Source organism: Diabrotica undecimpunctata, chromosome 2 (genome assembly GCF_040954645.1).
Source record: "Diabrotica undecimpunctata isolate CICGRU chromosome 2, icDiaUnde3, whole genome shotgun sequence".
Lineage (NCBI taxonomy): Eukaryota > Metazoa > Arthropoda > Insecta > Coleoptera > Chrysomelidae > Diabrotica > Diabrotica undecimpunctata.
In genome coordinates this window covers 11,451,660-11,469,856 of record NC_092804.1, presented here as the reverse complement: position 1 = coordinate 11,469,856, position 18,197 = coordinate 11,451,660, and the positions used below count along the sequence as shown (strand labels likewise).

General features: G+C 32.8%; 1 protein-coding gene across 2 annotated transcripts in view; it reads left to right on the top strand.

The window, feature by feature from the left end:
* Positions 1 to 2,284: 2,284 nt before the first annotated feature.
* MTA1-like (metastasis associated 1-like) overlaps positions 2,285 to 18,197 on the top strand; it is an 85,335-nt gene continuing 69,422 nt past the window's right edge. The window contains exons 1-2 of one of the 2 annotated variants that reach the window (XM_072522249.1): positions 2,285 to 2,478; positions 3,069 to 3,230. In XM_072522249.1, the coding sequence (XP_072378350.1) occupies positions 2,451 to 2,478; positions 3,069 to 3,230 (190 nt within the window). In that variant the 5' untranslated portion in view covers positions 2,285 to 2,450. The remainder of the gene's footprint in view (positions 2,479 to 3,068; positions 3,231 to 18,197) is intronic. The other variant, XM_072522250.1, reaches the window with a different exon arrangement.

Genomic DNA, 18,197 nt, shown 5'->3' with positions numbered 1-18,197 from the left:
GATTTGGGCTGTAGCCCCATTGGAGAGGGGAGACGTGTCTTAATCTATCTATTCCCCTCCTTCACTCATCTACGAATTGATATAGGTATCTTCCAAGAATTTTTCACGTTCTTTGATTTAGGACGGTCTGAATCAAATGTTTTTCATTTACTTTAGATGATATTTCGCCATCCTATATGCTTAGATGCCGAATTTAATTATTTCAGCAAACTTTTAAGCTCCTCCGTGTTGTTGCTTATAAGAACTATGTATATCATCTGCAAACTGCAGGTGATTCAGATTAAGCCATCTACATGAATGCCTTTATTTCACCATACCAAGTTTTAAATATATATAAATTTGCGGGTATTTTCCCGTTCTTGGAGTGGTGTTTACAATGAACCTAAGCAACTGTTAACTCCGGTAAATAATTTTAAAAATTGCTACAATGCTATTACAATTGTTTGGTCAACATCGTGAAGAGCCGTAAGCTGCACTACTTGGGACATATAATGAGAAATTAAGGCAGATACGAGCTACTTCAATGCATTTTGCAAGGTAAAATTGAAGGAAAAAGGACCCCAGGACGAAGAAGAATATCCTGGCTTGCTAACCTGAGAGTATGGTATAGAAAGAGCAACCAACAAAGTCATCATAGTCAGAATGATCGCCAACGTTCGGAATGGACAGGCACCCTAAGAAGAAGAAGAATATATGCTATAGAATAATAATTTATTGCACCAATGCTAACTTTTCACAAAGAATAAATCTTGTAAAGCGCTATGGTATTGGGACACTTTTGCACAGGTATATGCAGGCCGTTAAGCAGAATTCATTTAAAAAATAATTAAGAAAATTTAATGAGACAGGATACAGGATTAAAAAATATGTAGAATGAGGACGATGATGCGGCTACTGCCTTAGCTCTGCATTTAGCAAAGAAAAATCCAACGTTGAGTTTACGAAATAGTAGTCAATCAAGCTAAAAAAGCCTCTTGGAAAGAATGTGTTGTAAAATTAAAGCAAGACCGCAAAGGCAATAACAAATTATTATTATATAAAAATATTTCTGCTATTAGAAATTTTTAATAAAACATGGAAGAAGAAGGGTGCCAAGAATTGCCAATTAGATCTAATAATACCGATTTCCAATAAAGGAGATTTCTAAGATTGTAGCAATCACATGGGAATTAATCTATCTAGTACTAAAACCAAATTGTATTAATAAATGAATACCTACTGGAAAACAGATTGAGAATAATTGTTGAGCCAGAACTAACGCAAACACAAATAATAAAAGAAATAGTGAAGAAAATGGCTGCAGCTACGTTATCTACGATATAGACGCATGTTCGTCAATATTCATTGCTACTATTATATCTAAGAATTTAAAAAACTAAAACAACTGCATACAATTTAACAAAATCAAAAGGAAACCAAAAAATTAAATATTTTTACTTGAAACAGGAGTATGGATTTCTGTTAAAATCATTAATTTATATTGGTAAATGACAACAACGAATATTATTCTGCTTTAAAACCACGGCATCGCTCATCTCTATATTGTGTTTGTGAGCGTATCTCAGTTTTGTTTATCTAAAATTTGAATTTTTTTTATTAGTAAATATATAAATAAGCATTATGATTTTAAGTAAAAATAAACAATATGCTATTATTCCAATATATTATAATCACACTAAAACAATATAATACATGCATATATTCTGACAGCGCCACCTATTGTCCAAATTCCAAATTAACTATCAGACGATATCTGTCTTATAGATTAGACATACATAACGACAGATTAGAAGCCACACACACGTATGTGTTTATTTTTATGGTGTAAGGTCAATAGCCATCTATTGATTTTTAAATAAAATTCTTTCCTAAGGAAATGAGGTTTTCGGAATTCCTTGTCACTTGTATAGAGAGTATCCTAAGCAGAATATTTTTTTTATTACAAATTAGTAAATAAAAATACAATGGATGGCATACAAGGTATGGTGGTAATATAATTAAAACATAAATAATGTTACTTGATAAAGTCGTAATGGAATAAAAAAAAAACAAAAATCATGGTTTTTATATGTATTAAAAATAGTCAGAAAAAAAAGTTGAAAAATAAAAACATTTATGGTTTTGTTTATTTTTGTACTCTTTGCACACCTGAAAGTATGGATTTTGAATAAAAATTATATTAGCTTTTAATTTAAAATAAAATTATAAAAATGTTTGGCTACTCTCCGCTGCGTATTCTTTTGGCGCTGTTGTCAATTTTGTTAGACAACTTCACTCTTTTCTAGACGCGGACAGACAGTTTTGATGTTTGATATGAGAAAATGGCGTCCGTGAGCTTGGTGGTGGTATTACGTGCAGTGATATAAACATTGGAAAAATATCAACATTTTTCAAATATGTACGTCTAATGGGGTTTTTTAATTAAGGATTACAGTGTTAGTGTTGTGAAAATGGCGGCGAATATGTATCGTGTTGGAGGTTAGTACCTGTTTGTTTTTAATTAAACCGGCTTCATACAGACACAAGGAATACTATATTCATCTGCGCTATGATTACGTTCTGCTTGTCTATGTACTCTTGATTGGGGGTGTTTAAAAAAAATTCACATGTCAATCAATTTTAGCTGTATAATTTAAATGTTACTCTAAATTCGTGTCGTTGGATGGTCAGCTTAGGTGCGATTAAGTATTTGATAAAGAATTAGCTTATTGATAAGCTATTAACATGAAGGTTATACTTGCAATTAAATTATTGGCTAGTTTGGGTTGGAATATTAATATTTGACGCCTATAGGTTTATTATGACGGTGTCAGAAACTGTAACGATAATTTTGAATTTTTTCCTAATGCAGATCTATTTTTACTTGAGGTAAAAATATGCGGGAACAATGAACTATGAGCCCGTCATTTAAGTTTTACTTCAATTTCATTATCTAATAAAAATTATAGTATATAGTTCTAATAATCTACCTATGACCTTAAAACAAAAATAACGAGGAAATAGTAAGGTCGCGATGAATAGTTATCACTGTTTGTAGTTGGAATTAGAAGAGCTTAATTTTTTTTCAGATTATGTATATTTCGAGGCGTCTTCGACATCCCCTTATCAGATCCGGCGTATAGAGGAATTAAATAAAACGGCTACGGGAAATGTAGAAGCCAAAGTGATGTGTTTTTATAGACGAAGAGATTTGCCTAGCCAGCTGATTCAGTTAGCAGACAAACACCAATGTGAGTAACTTTGTTTTTCCTTCGTTAAATTAGGTTAGTTAATGGTTATATTAATTTAATTGTTTTTTTATTGTATGTTGTTTATAAGAAGGAATATTAGCGAAGGCTGAACGGTGATATGAAGTCAGGAAGTGTTACAAATTTTAACAATAACGCGACAGTCGTTGGTCGGATTTGGGAGTATCAATTATTTCCTCTTCTCTTTGCCTTTTCACGCATTGTAAATGAGTAGAGGGGCGAAATATTCTTGATTAGTCGATCGATATGCCCTCCGACTGTACCTGTCTTGTCACCCACCGCCTCACCACCACACCACGGCACGGGTTTGTTTCGCGAAATCATGCCGCAACTGTACTCTGATCGCAGCGCGTCGCTATGACAACTGCGAGATGCTCGGTCTTTGTGACAGACTGTACTTTTATAATTACACGCAAAAAGTGGACGAGCCGAGGCTTTGTATTGTATTCTGTGTGTTAGGGCATTCGATATATTCAGATAGTTAGTTGGTGGTACAGTCAATCAAATTAAAAGATCATGTTAATCAATTTCTTATCCGCGAACAAAAGCAGGATGACATATCTTGCTTGGTCATTAAAAGTAAAACAATTTTTTTGTCGATTTTGTTTATTCATAAATATACCGGGTGTTTCACAATATTACAGTACATAATTGACATTCCATCACGAAATGTCGAATGTTAAAATACCAATAAAATCGACATATATATGTATTATCAAAATTAAATAACCAATAAAATAGGAATAGAACAAACAAAAATAAATGTATTTATTTCTTCAACCAAATTTACATATTGCCGCAAATTTAAGATGATCATGTCTGCGATTCAGGTCTGGAAATCAAAAAGGCTAAAAAATGTTGCTATGGTTCTAAAGGTGTTTCTAAACAAGCGATATGTTTACTGCAATATATTCCCGCAATACAGTACTTAACTGTCAATATTGCCAACAATAACGGCAAGCTATGCAATTTAGGGGAATGTTTTTAGTATGTCTCAGCCATATAGTCAGTAATAGCCACATATTTTTGAGGTACTTAGCATCATAAAAAAAAGTTCGGTGACCAACCACCCCCGCCACCGAGGCAAATTGGTGCGCTACTGAATCAAACATGATTTTTAAATATTAAGTACTTATTTATTTTATCTTTGAATTAAACAAAAAATTTTTTTTAGTTTCCATGAACTAAAAAGAGAACGCTCAGTTGTCTCAAAAAGGTCTCCCATGGCGGACACTAATTATCAAGATTGGCACATCTGAAAAAAAAATTCCAACGGGATTACTTAAAGAAAGTGCCATTACAAGACAATTAACCACTAAAAAAAAAAAAAAATTCGAAAAATTCGTTTTGGCATTAAAAAATTCGTAAAAAATATCGATTCGTTTCAAGTTTTTCTTCAAATGTCCGCTATTTGTTTTATGATTTTAATTTTCGATTAAAAGTGGTTGATTGTCTTGTAAGGGCTCGTTCTTTAAGTAATCCCGTTGGAATTTTTTGTTTAAGATGTACCAATCCTGTGAATTACTGTTCGCCATTAAACGCCATTTTTGGGATATTGACTTAGGTGCCCTCTAGAAATAATATTTAAACAAAAATTTCATGTTCGTATTTAATAAAGCAGTTGAGAATTTGTTTTTGTTTAAGTAAGATCGAATTCACAATCATTTTTTCTTTAAATTTTCTTTTATAAGCTGCTGCGACGAGTATGATTTTGTTATCCATTGTTACCCTGTTGTATTGCCCGTTTACGAACAAATTTAAGGGCCATACTGTTGCCCACAATGTTGCTGCGATATATATTTCTGAGCTATCTGTTTCATTCAATGTTGTCGTAAATGGTTGGGCTATTTTTGCCAGTATTGGAGCCACATATTGCAGTAAAAATATAATATACCACTAAAAAAAAAAAAAAAATTCGAAAAATTCGTTTTGGCATTAAAAAATTCGTAAAAAATATCGATTCGTTTCAAGTTTTTCTTCAAATGTCCGCTATTTGTTTTATGATTTTAATTTTCGATTAAAAGTGGTTGATTGTCTTGTAAGGGCTCGTTCTTTAAGTAATCCCGTTGGAATTTTTTGTTTAAGATGTACCAATCCTGTGAATTACTGTTCGCCATTAAACGCCATTTTTGGGATATTGACTTAGGTGCCCTCTAGAAATAATATTTAAACAAAAATTTCATGTTCGTATTTAATAAAGCAGTTGAGAATTTGTTTTTGTTTAAGTAAGATCGAATTCACAATCATTTTTTCTTTAAATTTTCTTTTATAAGCTGCTGCGACGAGTATGATTTTGTTATCCATTGTTACCCTGTTGTATTGCCCGTTTACGAACAAATTTAAGGGCCATACTGTTGCCCACAATGTTGCTGCGATATATATTTCTGAGCTATCTGTTTCATTCAATGTTGTCGTAAATGGTTGGGCTATTTTTGCCAGTATTGGAGCCACATATTGCAGTAAAAATATAATATAATTCACACGAAACATTCATCAGTAACTTCGATAATTATTATTTTGTTCTAGTAACTTTAATTTTGTATTTTGAGAACGATTTCCGAAGTGGAAATTGAAACGTGAAAAATGAATTTATTTTATACTTTAATTGTGTCTTATTCCCAACTAAAATAGTAATTGTTCTAGTAACGTATCCAATTATTAAACGTGGGAAATCATATTTACTGCAATAGTTTTGTTTGTGACAGTTCGAAATAGAGTAGAGAAAGTTTCATAGTATCAGTCTCGTAGATTTTAGAGCCAGAATTGATTTTATGATTATTTCTATTTCATTAGATATTAAGGTACTTCATCTCTCATTTGGTCCCCTCAACTTATCAGTCCATACTTAGTTAAATCCATACCTCTCTATCGCATTGAAGGCGGTCATGGCTTTTTCAATGCATGGTCTTAGTTATTTGCTCATATCTCAGTTGTTATTAACATTGGCGCTAAAGTAATTGAAGTTGTCAACTATTATTAGCTAGACGAGGTTTGTCTTTTTAGTTTTACATATAGCCGTTTAGAGGGCGCCACCAATAAAATCTTCCAACGAAAATGTAACTTCAATTTTTTGTTGACATAAATCGAGAGTTTCATTGCGATACAACAAGTTGTGCTCCAGTCTCAGCTACGAATCCAGGCCAGGTCCACCCAAAACAGCAAAACATTGATGCGGTTCGTCAGCGAATTAGGGATGACCGTCGTGTAATATACCGAGAGATAGAGGCATCTTTGGGCATTTAAAAGACCTCGATCCAAAAGATCCTACATGAAGATATTGGTGTTAAGAAGTTGGTTTCTTGTTGGATCCCTCATTTGCCCACAAAAGAGCAAAAAGCGGTTCGCGTCAATTGCTGTTGAAAAACATTGGAACAGTTTCAGGAAGCTCAAGAAGAATTCAATGTGTGGACAGCGATTCCAGTCGTCAGAAGAAGCCATCGATGCCTTTAAAACAGTGATTTAGCAGGTGTCAACTGAAGACTGTTTTACCAATTGTAGGTATACCAATAAAGTACTTTCAAGTCTATATATTTTTTGTCTTTATTGCTATATGAAAAACTAAAAAGACAACTAACTCTCGTATTCCATACACGAGTAGTTGCAACTCTTTCTTTTGATGGTATTAAGGCCTTCTATTTCATCCAAGGCTTCTTTGTAGATAAATGCAGATGCCATAAGATATACTTCTTCCTTACTCGACTTCATATTTCGACTATGTTCATTATGTTCTGAACCATTTGGATGTCTGCACATTGGTGCCAATATAGATTTTTCGTGATATAAAAGTCTCAGTTATTAATTTCCATAAGTTACAATACACCCATCGTGTACAATAACATATAGTATTGTTGTGATTCTCTGAAGTCAATAAAATGCATGAAGACTGTTCTGTATCGCTATATTTTTGAACCATGATCTGCAAACTAAGTAGAGCTTCTCTGGTCCGTTTTTTTTAAACCAAACTTTATTTCGACCAATTATTTTTCTATTTTATTGTAAATTATCCAGTGCAGTATTCTTAAAAACATTTTCAATACAATCAGTGCATTGTTTCTTTTTTTTTTCGGTGCCATAAATGTTGACAGTAGCCACTCTGTATGTTTATTGTCGAGTGGTTTAATTACTTTTTCTGGAATTTCATTCGGCCCGGTAGCTTTTCGAGTCTTTGTTAGTTTTGTAGCGCTTTCCATCTTATCTGAGGATATCTTTGGTCCATTAAATATATTTTCCATTTTCGTTTTTGTTCCTTAGTTTTCAAACAGCTCCTTAATATATTCTCTTCTTATCTCCAGTTTGTCTTGTTCTTTGACGATAATGTTTTTTGTTTGTAAAATGAACTGTTTGCATGTTTTTGCTATTTTTTTCACCTTTTTATTATTTTGTCGGAAAACAAAAATACTAAGCAAGTAGGGAAGAAAAATTTAGTATTTCAGTAGGGAGCATGCCGTTTTTTCACGCGAAAAATACGAAATTTTTAGGACTGTTTACTTAAATATGACTGTTTTACTATAAAAAAATCAAATTATATTAGAAATTAGTAATAGAACTTGTCGTAATAATGAATATATGACAATATTTTGACATTGGATTGGTACCAAAAGCCGACAGCATCAGGCAGGTATATAAATTACTATTCAAACCATACCACCCGTCAAAAATATAATACCGTACTAGGTATGAAAAACAGGATAATATCCATTGTTGATGACAACTTTTTACAAAAAAATCTGAACATAATATACAAAATTTTTCGTAACAACGGATATCCTAAACAAATTTTAAAAAAACTGATTTACAGCACTAATTTCTATGACGGTCCCGTCCATGATTCTAATAACAAATCAATCAAATATAAAAAACTTCCCTTTATTAATGGTCTAACTCATTCTGTCATATCCATATTTAAAAATGTTCCTAATATTAGTATAGCTAAATATAATACCATGAACAGCAAACAACTATTTTCAAAATCAAAGACCCAGTACCAACCTTATATAAAAGTAATGTCGTTTATGAAATACCGTGTTTAGGATGTCAAAATAGCTATATTGGCCAAACATCACAATGGCTAAAACAACACATCACACAACATAAAAGTGATTGCCGCTTGAGAAAAAATACTTGCGCAGTGGTTGAGCACTATGAAAACACTGGTCATATGCTAGACTATAACAAAGCTCACATTTTGGCACAGACTGATAACTACAAAAGTAGATTATTTCTTTAAATGTATTACATTAACAAAAATAAAAACACTTTAAATTATAAAACGGACACTGGACAGTTAAGTAATATATATTGTAACATATTGAACAAAATTTATAAATATTAAAAATAGCCAACATTCATCTTAATAACAACTAACCTTAATAATTCATCAAATAAATATTATTCTTCTAACTTTTCTTTTATTGTTATTTTTATTTTTACATTTGAAATAATTTTAATTTTTTACCGTATAGCTGTAACGAACGTGCTTAAGACAATTTAATCTTGACATTCAATATTTCAAATACTTCAATGTCAGTTTTTATTTGCGAAATCTTTTAAATTCTGTGAGTGTTTTAAAATGTATTTGTACGCCATTTTTTGTAATGTTCAAATTGTTTTTAGTTTACTCCTGAAGAAGCTTTTAAATAAATGGCGAAATATTGAGTAATTTAGAAAAAAGAAAGATTTTTATTACAGACCACTTTACCCGATAATTTAAACGTATTTATATATATATATATATATATATATATATATATATATATATATATATATATATATATATATATATATATATTTGTAATTGTCAAAAATCACTGATCGTTTGTGATTTTTATATAATTATATTTAAATAATTAATGCGTTAAGGCCCTTTATATGTTAGTATTCTCATTTAATTATTTTTTAGATCTTGTTTATTATGTAAATATGTTCTGATTTCACAATGTGTAGTACAGTTTTAAATATATTTCGCCATGTTAAGATAGCATGAAAATCTTTTTATTTACATATCACTAATCCAGACTAGAATGTATTATATTTAGAACAAACAAAAAATATATTTTAATTTCAAACCGAAAGCGTATTCATAAGTTTACGTCTGATGCAGGTCTGAAAATCAATTTTTATACGAGGTTTGTTAAAAAAAAGGTTAATTTTCAAATTTCGATTCGAAATTTTTGTGTTATTTTGGTACATATATCCCCAGCATATGTTTACATTTTTTGTTATTTTACATTTTTTTATTAAATATTGTATTAAATTTACATACATCATCAGTTCATCTTACAAAAGATATGCAACAATAATATGATGGAAGTTGAAGAACATAGCTTAATCTACGAACCATATATAGATTATTAAAAAGTACAAACCGTTCAGTTTGAGTTATCAAAAAAACAGAACTAAATCAGTTTTGTAAAAGTTTAAAAAGAGTTCAAAGAACAGACATGTTAAAAAAGCTTTAGAGTAAGTAACAAAGCAAAAAAATTATATACAATCTGTATGACAAACAAAGTTTCAAAGTTAGCACTGATTAATTAATAATAATAGATATTAGAGTAGTTTATATTTAACTTTAGGTAACACTATTTAATTGGCTTGCTCTAAACAATAAGTGACAAAGTAAAATTACAGCAAAGGCACAATGCGATCACTTCAAAGGTTGTATCGGAAGAGATGAGTTCTCTCTTAGTCAAACCGTAGTTTGACTTCTCCTGAGATGTCATGGTATATATTTTTGTGTCTATCCTTCTTTGTTTAAAATTACCTACAATCTGTGCTGCTTTGGCTTCATCGCAGTCTGGAATTTGTGACATACTTGTTTTAAACAATATTTAATTAAACTTAATAAAATGAATTAAAAATAACCGAATTACTAGGGGTTTTCCTTTACGCGAAGAAAGTTTTTTATGATAAAATGCATCAGTTCCTGTCTTTCTCTTCTTCATCTTCCTCTTGGTGATCATTCTAAAATCTGTTTTGGTAGTCTTCCCCTGATTTATGCGTTGTACCTGACCGCACCAAATGTCATTTAGTTCTGATATCGTCTAATAACGAGTGTTTTACATTCATTATCTCTCTAAGTCTGTCGTTTGTGTGCTTACCTATTCTCGATATGCCATACTTCACTTTCATATGTTATAATACTCTTGATAATGGTTAGATCCTTTTTTTATGTACTTTTGTAATGTGCTGGCCCCAAAGGATACTATTAAGCATAGAGATGGCTGCCCTGTCCTGCGTATTTCTTTCTTTTATGGCCTTGTCGAGTGTTCCGTCTTTAAACCCCCAACTAAACCACCCAATTGTCGTGTCCGACAACACCGAGCCCGACGGTTCGATGTGCAGGTTTCTTGAACGACAAAAAGTTGTTACCTCCCGACTTGACAGGTTGGGTAATGGGGAAGTTGGCTGTCGGGATTACGCAGTTGTACAACCAGATAGGTCCAACGTTGTCGGTCACAAGTATATTTAGTTATCTGTAGGCCTAGGTAGGTACCTACTTATATTCTGGACAAAATTCAATTACTGCTTCATCTTCAAATATTATATTGTTTTTGTAGTCTTCTTCTATACAAATTTTTTTTGTCTTCCTTAATGTTCTTCCGTAACCACCTTCGATATTATTCTTGTATTAATTTTCTTGTTATATAGTCCATGTCATCGTGGTCCTGCTATAATACTACCTGGTCGTTTGCAACACATAGAGTATATAGAGTGCTATTGTTGTTTTGGGGTATCCCCATTCCACTGCATTTTTTTTCGTGTTTTGAAGGCTTGTTTCAAGTAAATTTAAAAAAAAATTTTCGCCAAACATCCTTATTGTTTGTTTACTACGCTTTTTAACAAACGTCGTATATAAATCAATAATAATTTTGATGATTTTAATACTTCTGAGAAATTAAAGATCCTAAATTACATACCGAACACAAAAATGTACTTATTTTAAATAATCCCAACGATTTTTTCTACAAACTATGACTGCCTTTAAAAACTGAAAAAAGAAATTATTAAATTCACAACTTTTCTGTTATATTCGATATATTATTCGATCAGTTTAAAATATCATGTAAATCAATCTCTTATCGACAACCACAAAAGTTGCTTATTCATTCAAATTGATAAATAAATATTTACTTTTTGTTTAATTATTCGATTTTCTGACATTTTGTCGATTTGTCTATTCCGATTGGTACTAGTATATTCTGTGTCATTATGCAGATGGGATCAATCTGATTCTGAACAATTCCTCTTCGCCTTCAGTCATATAATATCAACTTGTTTTTGCTAATATTGTCTGTTCGTATTTATTACCAGGAAAAAAAATTGTAGTATGAATCAGCGTATAAGCCATTAAATATTTATGTCAAAGAAATAGTACTACTACAGTTTAAGAGGTTTTACTTTTGAAATATTTTCAAAAAAAATCAGCAGTATCAAAGTCACCCAAATACCTAGGGTGTGAATATTCAATGCTGAAGTTTACCTTTTATATAGAATAAAATAAAGATATTGTGATACGAGTGGATAACTTTCTTCCGGAAGCCATGGCGTATCCATCGAGTCAACAAGCTATAGTGCATTTTTATGTATGAGAGAGTAATAAAACAATAAATTATGTATGCAAATCCCTAAACTGTTGATACGGGTGACTCAATGAAAAACAGATATTTGTCAACAAGTTTACAGAAGTATATAGGAAAACAATTTTAAATTGAGTATGACCACCAGGTATAAAGGTTGGAGCAGAATAGAATACAATAGTTGTGAGGATTACTAATCCCTAAATAAGGTTGCCAGTGTCGGAGTGATGGAGGTTAACAGGTACTAATGAATTTGCAAGAAATGTAAGATGTTTATTTTATTGGTTATATATAACCAATAAAAGTTTAATAAGTACCTACCTATTTGCAAAATAAAGTTTAATTCTTTAGATAAAATAAAACGTTTTATTTTATCTATTTGCAAAATAAAGTTTAATTCTTTGCCTATTTGCAAAATAAAGTTTAATTCTTTAGATAAAATAAAACGTTTTATTTTATCTGAAATGAGTGCATTCCACGAAGTAAGGGTTTCAACAATCAAACATTTAATTCTTTAATTCCAGGAATCTACGACAGTAATTGACTAGATAATTACCTTCTAAACTTATTCCACAGAAAATGTGATAGTGGGTTTTTCCATTTTGTATATAGGAAGGTCCAAGTGGCGTATTCAAAATTCTTAACAGTTCACTAAAAGTAGGTACTTCAGTTGCAAGGTGCAGTTTATTGTGTATACTAGTGTTATGGAAAATTTGGAAGTGCCGTGTAAACGCCGAAAAATTGGTCCTCTAACAGTTAATGAAAAAACATTAATATTTAATTGTTTTAAATCATTTACAGACAAACGTTTATGTGAAAGTGTTGATGAGACCGTTGAGTTAGTTAGCAGTACACTTGGTGTTGGGAAATCTACGATTTACAGAGTTATTAAAGAAGAGAAATGTGGTAGTTTTCAAATGCCACGTAATGCTCCAGGGAAACCAAAATTTCAAATAGAATATCATTTTAAAGAAGGACTTCGACGGAAAGTGCATGAATTCTTCTTTAGACAAGAATTTCCAACATTGGATAAAGTTTTTGTCTCAGTTCGAGATGATAAGGATTACCCAGAAATGAGTCGAAGTACGTTATGGAAACTTTTAAAAGAAATAGGCTTCCACTGGAAAAAGAATCCCAGAAAGTCTATTTTATTAGAAAGAAGCGATATTGTCATATGGAGAAGACATTTTCTAAGAACCATAAAGGAAATGAGAAACCAAAAAAGAAAAATATTTTATCTTGATGAAACATGGATCAACGAGGGTCATACACCAAATAAATTTTGGCAGGATGAAACTGTTACAAGTCAAAGGCACGCTTTTGTAAATAACTTATCTACTGGTTTAAACCCACCACCAAAAAAGAAAAATATTTTATCTTGATGAAACATGGATCAACGAGGGTCATACACCAAATAAATTTTGGCAGGATGAAACTGTTACAAGTCAAAGGCACGCTTTTGTAAATAACTTATCTACTGGTTTAAACCCACCATCAGGAAAGGGACGCAGGCTGATAATAGTACACATTGGCAGTTCAGACGGTTTTGTTGAAGGTGGTTTATTAACTTTTGAATCAACTCGTACCGGTGACTACCATGAAGACATGAACGCTGATGTCTTTCAAGAATGGTTCGAACAAATGATAGATCTTCTTCCTAAGAACTGTGTAATAGTAATGGATAATGCAAGTTATCACTCCAGACTTATAGAAGGACTGCCCACAACCAAGTGGTTAAAAATAGACTTGCAGAATTGGCTGAGTTCAAAAAATATTACGTACCATCCCGGATCTATAAGAAAGGAACTTTATTCGTTGTGTGCTCTTCATAAAGAAAAATTTAAAAAATACGAAATTGATGAAATTGCCAAAAATCGTGGAATGACAGTACTTAGATCCCCACCATATCATTGTGAATTAAACCCGATTGAACTGGTATGGGCACAGATAAAGAGTGAAGTTTCAAGAAAAAATACCACTTTTAAAATTCATGATGTTAAACAGTTGTTTTTGGAGGCCGTAAATAATGTAAAACCTGAAAACTGGGAAAAGGCAGTAAATCACACTATTAAAGAAGAGGAAACAATGTGGAAGCTGGACAATATTACTGATAAAATGATCGAGCCAGCTATTATAAATCTTGGTTCTGAAAGTTCATCTTCTGAATCTGATTTGGATTTGTAACAAGTAGCTGTAAGTTTTATATTAATATTTTTATTCATCTATTTAACATACCTTAGACGGTTTTAAAAACTCTTTTTCTCTTTTGTAATTTTTAAAAATTAAAAAAAATGTGAATTTTTTAAAACCCTTTTTAATGTAGGCCAGTCAGTTCTAATATAGTGTGTGATAAAAGAGGTCACTTTTGTTTACATACACATAACTCTTTATAACATTGAAATAATTCATTTATTTTTTACAATTATTCAAAGTAATTTTTCAATTAATCTTGAGCACGCCCATGGAGTGGTCGGAGCTACCAGTTAAAATTATGCTAATTACTCTCTCGTTCATAAAAATAAACTATAATAAAGCAATACAAATATATTCTCGACCACAGGGAACTACCAATACACAATTATTGTGATGAAGATACAAACTTAAATCAATTACGCTCTTTCTACAACTTTGGAATAAAACATAATAGTTGGATCCGCGAATACTCTGAAGCCCAACCCAACAGTTTTTCAACACGGTCGATGTGTAGATCAATTACACAAATGGAGTAAACTATCATCTCCATCATACAATGGTAATATCAAAGATTTCCTGTTTGGAACATCAGAGTTGATAAATTATATAAACAATTTCGATATTTGTAAATTTAACTTTCCAAAAATCGTTTCCAAAAAAAAAATTTTGAGCATCGTTGGAGATTTCGTCAATATGCTGTTGTTTTAATGGCTAGACTTCATGCTATTATTGTTTTGAGACTTCCACATTACCATTGTTGAGTATGTTTGAGTTGAGGTGTGAATTGAATCCAATTGAATTAATTTGGGATCAAACGAAATGGTATGTTGCTCGAGAGAACGTATCATTTAAAATTGGTGATGTTTAGCGCCTATTACAAACCAGTATAGATTACATACATCCCACAAATTGGAAGAACGCTGTTGACCATGGATTGAAAATAGAAGAGAAAATGTGGAAGTTGGATGGGATAATGCAAAATGTTATTGGACCTGTAATAGTGAGGGTCGGCGACAACGTATTTTTTTCATCCAAAACGGTTAATAGCGAGTTTACAGTACATTTGTGTTAAATATGCCATGTACGCTAAAGATAATTTTAAATCACAGAATAAAAAGTAATTTTCGTTGTTGGATTATCTATTCAACTATTTATTAATCTTTCTAAAGAACATAAAAGGCTTATTTACGACTAGAATAAAATCTTGGGTCAGATAGCCAAGCGGATCAGAAAACAAAAAGGCTAAGTAACAGTATACAGTCTAAATAGTTTGCTACTTAAGACTAGGATACGCTGGTGTATCGAATATACCTAGAAGAGATAGAGGTAGAGGTTAGCAGCTCGGTTTTACTCACTCCATAGATCCCCATTGGTCTAGTGTTTACGCTTGAGAAAATAGAATATAAATAGTTATAAAAAAAAATGCTTCTACTAACATTCGGTATATTTGTTATATGGCAATTAATTATCTAAACAAGTTATTAAAAAAAACGTGCTTACCAAATTTTAATTTGCTAAAACGTATCGTGAATATGTCTGTTGTTACAGCTGGCTTACTGTAAAAGACCGTGTATTACCCGTTAAAATGTACCGAGAGCTATCAAAACGTTGTGAACCGATATTATTTTTATTTTATTATTAGTAAACCTCGTACAATTATTAGTATATTGTGTTACATGTATGAGTCACCCTTCCCAATTTCTTGTCATAGAAGTTTGTTTTAAATAGAGTAATGTTAGTTTTTCAGATCTTTTATACTTACCTATAAATGTGTTGAAATTCTGTACGGTAACATAATGGTGACAGTTGATATGGTATATCTTCACATTGTTTAGTCAAATAAACTGCCAAAAAGATTTGAATGGTGCTTACAGTGCAGAAAAAATTATTATTGCTCACACAAGAATGGACGGTCAAATAAAGTTAGTTTGTTAAATATCATCATCATTCTGGTTTACAACCCTGCTAACTGAGGAGGTCCTAGCCTCCTCAAGAATTTGTCTCCAGTCGTATTCCCTTATTTCTCATGTCTTCATCGATGTTATCAAGGAACCTTGTTCTGGGTCTTCCTCTTCTTCTCTGACCAATGGGTATATCAAGGAGCGTTTTTCTAAGCTGGGTCATTTTGTTCCATCCGCATTACATGCACTATCCACCTCAGACGTCATATCTTAATATGTTTTACGATATCAGGTTCCTGGTATATTCTATAAAGTTCGAAGTTGTATCGTCTTCTCCACACTCCATTGTCATTCACTGCTCCATAGATTCGCCATTTCGAGTTTTCATTATTTTTTGTTAGAGTCCAGGTCTCTGAACCATATGTTAGGACTGGTCGTATTATTGTTTTGTAGAGTTTTATTTTTGTATTTCTCGATATAATTTTGGATTTAAGGAGGAGATTGAGCCCAAAATAGCATCTGTTGTTCGTGCAAATCTCTGCGGTAGTATTATTTTCAGTGTTAAGGAGCACTCAAAGGTATACAAATTCGTTCACTGCTTCGATGACGTCGTTTCTATAAGAAGACCACTTCAATCAATCAATGTTCTTCTCATAGGATAGATAAGGGTAATTTTATTACGATAAGGATGAGAATGTGTTTGTGCCCGTTTAGGGTCGGTTGACCCTCTTCAGGCTAGCGTTGAATTGTGAGTGATGGCGTACACAAGCAAACAGGCCCGAGAAACCGCCGGTGTGTTGGCATTTCTTCATCTTCTCCTGGGGGTTGTTGGAGTCACTATCGAGCCAGTGAGCCAGGGGTGAAAGGTTGACTGGATGGATGTTCTTTTCAGTTTGATCGTCGTTTGTGAGTATTTTAGACTTAGATACGACAAGGTCGGGTCTCTAGTGACCATTGGTCCTGTGCAGTCTCAAGCTTAACTCGGCCCCAAAACCAGTGTATTGCACTGAAGTTTTGTGATCGAGTCTCGAGAGTGCGGAGTGCACTCTCTTCGAGAGTGCGGAGGGACTCCGCAGCCTCACGGAGCCAGGGGGCGGTAAAAACCCCCCGAGAAAAAGGCTTGCTCCACAAACGTATACTTTGTAATAGTTGACTGTGGCTATACTTACCGCGCGTTTACCACGCTGCTATTTGGTCTCACGATGGACGTCTATCACGGACTAAAAGCACCGTCGTACTCGCTCTTGTTCCTGAAGCGATTTTGCCTCTCAAAGAAAAAGTTCTGGGGCCAGTATATTCTACTGAAACCTCTTACTACTAGACTTTGATAACTACCGCCAGACCTCGTCGGTTTTTCGGACGTGCTTCTCCTGAGACGAACTATGTACTACAATCTTCAGAGCCGGGGCTCTCCCAAACTACTCGCCGACGTTGCTATGGAGACGATGTATTGCCAGGGACCTTCTCGCTCGACGTCTCGTACGAGTATGGGAAGACCACTTCTTGGAATGGTCTTCTTATAGAAACGACGGAATCCTACTCCCACTCCAAGACCACTCTTGGAGGGGGAGTAGGATTTGTGGTTGCGTGCTTATTTTCATATACTTCGTTTTGTTGCTGTTTATTATTAAACCCATTTTTGTAGCTGATTCTTTTAATGCGACATACGCCTCTCGTACAGTGTTTTCCGTTCTCCCAACAATATTGATATCATCAGCATAGGCCACGATTTGCACTGATTTATTATATATTGAACCAGTGGTTGTGACTTGTGACATACATATTACTTTTTCCAGAGCCAGATTGAACAGTATACAGGAGAGAGGGTCTCCCTGGCGCAGTCCGTTATTTGTTTTAAAAGGTTTAGACAGTTTCCTCTGAATTCTTACTCTACATTCAAATTTTTCAAGAGTTAGTTTTGTTAAATTTACCAACTGATTTGGTATTCCTAGCTCTTTCATTGCTTTGAACATTTCTTTTCTATTCACAGAGTCGTATTCTACTTTGTAGTCTATAAATATTTGATGAGTATCAATGCCATATTTTAGTGTTTTTTCCAAAATTTGTTTCAGGGTTGCAATCTGATGAATTGTCGATTTACCACCTCTGAAACCAGCCTGGTATTTTCCCACTATCCGTTCGGCATATGGTGCCATACGGTGACATAGTACTGTTTAAAATATTTTATACGCTGCATTTAGAAGCGTAATTCCTCTGTGGTTAGAGCATTCAAAGATATCTCCTTTTTTGTGTTTGGTGCAAAGTATTCCAATATTCCA